This window comes from Leptonychotes weddellii, chromosome 5 (genome assembly GCF_054177405.1).
Source record: "Leptonychotes weddellii isolate Sample4059 chromosome 5, ASM5417740v2, whole genome shotgun sequence".
NCBI classification, from domain to species: Eukaryota; Metazoa; Chordata; class Mammalia; order Carnivora; family Phocidae; genus Leptonychotes; species Leptonychotes weddellii.
Genome location: NC_138373.1, coordinates 90,066,471 through 90,072,776, shown reverse-complemented (window position 1 = coordinate 90,072,776; position 6,306 = coordinate 90,066,471). Strand labels below are relative to the sequence as shown.

Genomic DNA, 6,306 nt, shown 5'->3' with positions numbered 1-6,306 from the left:
AAAGTATCATATCATCTGCAAAGAGTGAGAGTTTGACTTCTTCTTTGCCAATTTGGATGCCTTTGATTTCTTTTTGTTGTCTGATTGCTGTGGCTAGGACTTCCAATACTATGTTGAATAGCAGTGGTGATATTGGACATCCTGCCGCGTTCCTGACCTTAGGGGGAAAGCTCTCAGTTTTTCCAGGGGCCATATCATTTTGACTTATTTTCTCTTTTAATATTGGTCAACAACTAGAAATAGAAATCTTGAAAGAGGTCATTTTTCAACCACTGCTCTCTGTATCATTTTAGGCTTTCATGGCTTTGGGATGCTACATTTTAAGAGCAAATTATTTGGCGTCTGAAGGAGCTTAACTTCTTTAGGAAATGGAATTTGTTGTGGAGGAAGAATTTCTAAACAAAGGGATACTTTGTAAATATCACTCCCTGAAATAACCCTCATAGTAAGCTTTCAGTGAAACAAAATGCAGACTTTAGGAATTTACCTAAGTTTAACATTGAACAAAATCCTAAACCCTTGGTTTGTTGTTCTATAGCGAGGACACCACTTCTGATGTTTTCCACTGTGTTAAAATAAACCAGCAATGGAGGGAACCTGAGAAGTGAAGCTTCCAAAAGCAGACCAAATCAAGAAACGCTTTTTCATTCCGACCTATTGCAATTTCAGGCCTCCCCAACACTTTTCCTTCCCACACTGCTATTCCCTTCCTGCTACCACTTATCTTGCTTCCTGAAAAGGAATAGCAGAAATATCCAGAGTTGATCTTTGTTGAGTCATCCTGAAAATGATAGTAATAGTGGAGCCAGAGCCAAGGGAAGCCACTTAGCAGTGCTTTAACCTTTTGGGAATCATAGATCCAGTTCACACTGAAGGTCAGAACTAAGCATTTTGCTTCAGAGATATACACAGATATATACATAAAATCTTGTGTACTGATTCAGGAAGTGATGCCTCTTTTGGGACATTCGTGATGCACCTGCGTTGTGAGAGCGGACAGTATCCCTGGCCTTCCTCCTTGTCAAGCTTGAGAGCTAAGGAATGCTTTAAGAGCAGTGCTTGGGGATGGATCCAGTCCAGATTTTGCTAAAAGCAGACTCCTGTGTTTTTGAGCTCACCTCATTTTCTCCACTCATTAGAAACTCTGAAAGGTCAGATCCACAGCTGTTTATGAACCAGGAAGAGGAAAAGGGAGGCAAGAAGAGAAACCTGCCTCTGAGTGACATTGTTGCCTCCTTACAGTGCCATTTGGACACATTTAATTGTTGCAAAACAGAGCAACCATATCTATTTTAAAAGCAGTCATCAAGATGGACGCTTCTTTGTGGTAGGAACCCACTGAGGCCTTACAAAGGGATCTCTCTCCAGTAAAATACTCCCATTGTGTAAAGGGACCTCATTCAAGTGCAAATTTTAAGAGATTCCTGAAGAAATCCTTTGAGGAGAAATTAAATTGAATAGAGTAAAAGAAGAAAATGGAAAAGGGTAGGGAAAATAAGGATGAGATGGCAAATGCTTGCTGCATTACATGATTCAATTTGATTTGTTTCCTTCACTTTGTAGTTTAAAACACAGAAGTTTGCATGTAGGTGAAAATGACGTGCTTTAGGTTTCTGCGTGGAGTTGTTAATAGCTTTCTCTTGCTTCTCTTTCATTGTCTTTATTTTTTAAAAATTATTTACATATTTATTTGAGAGAGAGAGTGAGAGAGAGCATGAGTGGGGTGAGGGGCAGAGGGAGAAGCAGACTCCCTACTGAGCAGGGAGCCCAAGGAACCCCGGGACTCCCGGATCATGACCTGAGCCAAAGGCAGATGCTTAACCAACTAAGCCACCAGGCACCCCCATTGTCTTTATTAAAGCCATGTGCCTCATATGCAGAAATATGGGGCTCCTACTTTGTACAAGTGAGTGAGCTGTGGCAGACACAGCATCCACATAAGTTCCTGCCCCTCTAGAAGTTGACATTCTTGTAACCTAGTTTGGTTCCTGAGGCCATAGGGAGGTGAGAAAATTGCCCACTGCATATTGGTGAGCTCTGATCCCACCAATGATGCTTACTAACTTTGTTAGCTTGGGTAAATTTCTTAACCTTGGGTGACTTGGATCCTTTATTTTTTCAGGGGTAAGATATTTGTGAGATAGGGCACCTGGGTGGCTCAGTGAGTTAAGTGTCTGAATCTTGATTTCAGTTCAGATCATGATCTCAGGGTCATGGGATCGAGCCCCATTTTGAGCTCTGTGCTCAACTGGGAGTCTGTTTGGGATTCTCTCCCTCTGCCCCCCTCCTCTCTAAAATAAAGAAAGAAATCTTTTAAAAAAAGATATTTGAGATATTTTGTAGATTGAAGACATAGTACCTCTCAAATTAAATACAGTAGGTAAACTCTTACTTTGCTTCTGATCATCCCTTTGACCAGTGTAACCATACAGTTGCCAGAAGGCCTGGGTTATTTGGTGTAGATGGGGTAGTAATATTCATAGCTAAGAGTGCTAGATTCTGCTCCATATATTATTTCATTTTTTTCTCACAGTGTTTCTGTGGAGTAGGTCCTACTATTATCCCCCTTTTTTTTTTTTTGTAAGTGAGAAAAATAGATGGGCAAAGAAGTTAAGAAACTTGCCCCTGGTCTTCCAGACAGGAAGCAGCTGGGGGACTAAAACCCAGGTGGTCTGGCTCCAGGAGCCATGCTCTTAGCTCTGATCCTTTCTAGCCTTTTTTCGAGCTACAGCTATTCACAGTGAATGGAGAACATTATGTGTGGTGGACTCTAACACTTATTTAAGATTTTTTCTCTCTCTCCTATTTCAGGTATCTGACAGCAAGGAACAATAGAAGTTTCCTGCTTACCATGAGGCCATTCTTAAAAAGGGCCACTTTGGTCATAAGTTATGTAAGTATATATATGCTTCTGAAATATCTGAAGGAATATTTTACTTTTACTTGGCTCAGAGACATGATCCAGATTATTTAATAGAATCAGCAGTAGATTCTAACAACACAATCTTAGGATCAGAGAGTTTACATGCCGTGAATGTTAACAAAGCTTTGGAAGGTATGTATGAAAGCCTTCTAGGAGTATGAACTCTGTGACACAGACAGTGTCTATAATATTTTATAATTTTTTTTTTTTTAAAGATTCTATCTATCTATTTGAGACAGAGAGAATGAGAGAGAGAGAGCACATGAGAGGGGGAGGGTCAGAGGGAGAAGCAGGCCCCCCGCCGAGCAGGGAGCCCGATGCGGGACTCGATCCAGGGACTCCAGGATCACGACCCGAGCCGAAGGCAGTCGCCCAACCGACTGAGCCACCCAGGCGCCCTCAACTATAATACTTTATGAGTACCTTTCAGGGTGCTGATCCTGAGGTGTCTCAGCAGCACAAACCTAGCTATATCAGTTATGTATTGCTGCACAGCAAACCACCCCCAAATGTGGTGGCTTAAAACAACCACCACATATATTTGCCCAGAATGCTTTAGTTGGGCAGCATCAAGCTAGGTGGTTCTAATGCTCCTCATGATTTTTGACTGGGGTTACACAAGCAGCTTCCTGTAGCTGTCAGCTGGGCTCATTTGTCTGTCTGTGGTATCTCATTCCCTAGGGTCTCTCCCTGTGGCCACTCTCTAGCAGGGTAGCCAGGACTTCCTTAAAACATGGCCACTGGGTTCTAAAAGCATGAACCAGAAGTTGCAGGACCTCTCAAGGGGTAGGCCCAGAACTGACACAGTGTACCTGCTACCACTTTCTGTTGGTCATTGCAAGTCACAAGACCAACTCAGTCTTAAGAGGAGGGGCAGTTGGCCTCCTTCTTGATGGGAAGAGGAGAATGCACATGCAAAGGGAGCCGGCATTCTTGGTCACCATCTTTGGTGACTGGCACATTAATCACTTTCTTACATTGTTGGGTTCAGGAATTCCAGATTAGGAGACCAGTCTCTTATGCTGTTGCTGTTCCCCGTAAATTTGGAGAGGAAACTTATAAAGAGTGTTTGAATTGTAATGTCACCAATTAACGTGATTTTTTTTTCTTGACCCTAAAACATGTTTATGGAAGAAGAGTATGCAAAAACTGAATGAGGGTGGAGAGCCTTGACTGGACAATCTCAACAAAAGGGACAAAATATTTCTCTAAAGTATTCCCCAGTATCTTTGCATAGAATTAGGATGATTCATCACTGGTTTCAGAAGTGATTTATTTTCTTAGAATTGTATGGGAATGCAAGTAATTTAACATCATTGCTGTGATGAAAGTTGTCAATTATTAATCCTTCTGTTTTTTTAAAAATTTATTCTCAAAGCCCTTTCGACTATTTATCTTCCTATTCTTTTTTCTTAATTATCACAGCCTTTTTCCTCTACATGGTATTTTAGGGAATGTATATTCTTTCGGGATACTTTTCCTATTACTTTCATAGTTGATATTTTCCATTATAATGTCTTTAAGAATTTAAATTCAGTTTGAGCAGGATGTTGTGTGAGCGTTAAGATGATTTTCAGTTGCTGCCTAGGCATTGTTTACTGTTGATAAGCCATTGGCTAACACCATACATTTATTTTCAGTTTTTGGATTTGAGGTTATTTATATAAAAGATACTTATAAAGGAAGTCTGTGATATTTATGGAGAAAAAATCCAGTCTTAACTATCTCCAAAATTAATCCTTTAGCTTTTTATTTAAGCAAAGGTTTCCCTCTGACTTTAATAAAAACAATGTAATTGGTCCTATTGAAATGAGAATCACCTGGAAGGCCTGTGTGGGTGAACACCCTTATAAACAAAACTCATCCCCACAGAAATGTCTCTGCTTCTGGTTTTCTTATTCACCTTAGCAACAGGATAGCACCATTTAGTGATAGAATTCCAGTGGGTGACACAAAAGCTGTTCCTGGGATTTGTTGAAATAACCCTTCATGAATGTTCTGCTTCAGGGCATTCAAGGGTGGGAACACTTCAAGTGTGTTTATTCAGAACACAGCAGTATTATTTATTGTACTTTAAATTAACTTTCATGGGGCTGTGTAAATGGAATGGTTAAGAATGTGGTTGGACAGTTACATGGGCTCACCTCCTGGATCTTGTAGTTTATTAGCTGTGGGGTTCTGGGTAAGTTACCTCTAAGCCTCAGCTTTCTCATCTACCTCGGGGCGGGGGGGGGGGGGTTGCTGTGAGGCCGCAGGTGAGATGGAAAAGTCTTTAGCACAGTGGATAACAGCTGGTAAATGCTTGATACTGACAGCTGTATTTAAGAATTTGCTTGTCTTTCCCTCAACACCTTCATTGTTTATGCTCGTCTCCCTACCCAGCTGTTTTCCATCTTGCCTCATCTTGAATGTTAGGATTTTATAGAAATGCTCACAATGAAACAAAACAAGACATTTTTAAAGCATCTGCAAGTGTCCTCCAGAAAGGTGGGGCTTATGCCCAACAAGCAATGATTTTCTTACCAAATTTTCTTTTCTTTGAAGGTGATTGTTGTTTTGTACTTCCGTCTGTGGATCATGGGAGGATCTATGCCCCTTTTTTCAGAGCAGGATAATCCAGCTTCATTTTCGCCTTATATTCTTACGAGGTCAGTAAATGTAATTTTTCTTTTTTAGCCTAACGTGGTATTTATTAGATTGTTTTAAAATTCTTAAATGATAGTTTGCCTTTGCATTTTAAGGAAAGGAGGGTTGTATTCTGTCCAGGGTGTGGGGAAAAAAGAAACTACTATTCATACATTTGGAATTCTTCTCAACTGGTGGTGCTGTTTTGCCAGGCTTATTGCTATTCTCATATTGGCATTTGCTTACCCAACAGGTATTTTACTGAGCACTTATTATCAATAATAAATACCTACTGAGTGGCAAGTGTTATAGAACAATGCACGGAGAAGTGTATAGAGGTTGACTAAGCATCAACACTATTTGTAAAATCAGTGAAGATGTTGAAAGTGGAAAACAGAAATGAACAATAATTTTTGCTAAGATACAGCTCATTATATCATACTATTTGTCCTTAGAGATTTAGAGATATTGGATCAAGTAGTGATGTCGATCAATGGATCTGGTTCATTGAGATGGTTTTTAGTTCCTTATCTGTTCCATCTGCTGTGATGTCCTGCTCAGGCTTTCAGATATAGTTATATTTGACCATTTTAATAACTTTTCTTCAGGCTATATTGTTGCAGGGCGCCTGGGTGGCTCAGTTGGTTAAGTGTCTACCTTTGGCTCAGGTCATGATCTCGGTGTCCTGGGATTGAGCCCTGCTTCGGGCTCCCTGCTCAGTGGGGAGTCTGCTTCTCCCTCTCCCTCTGCCTCCTGGC

General features: G+C 40.6%; 1 protein-coding gene across 1 annotated transcript in view; it reads left to right on the top strand.

Moving 5' to 3' along the window:
- Positions 1-6,306, top strand: part of TMTC1 (transmembrane O-mannosyltransferase targeting cadherins 1) — a 245,606-nt gene that overhangs the window by 109,689 nt on the left and 129,611 nt on the right. The window contains exons 6-7 of the mRNA XM_081818947.1: positions 2,812-2,893; positions 5,468-5,571. Of these exons, the coding sequence (XP_081675073.1) occupies positions 2,812-2,893; positions 5,468-5,571 (186 nt within the window). The remainder of the gene's footprint in view (positions 1-2,811; positions 2,894-5,467; positions 5,572-6,306) is intronic.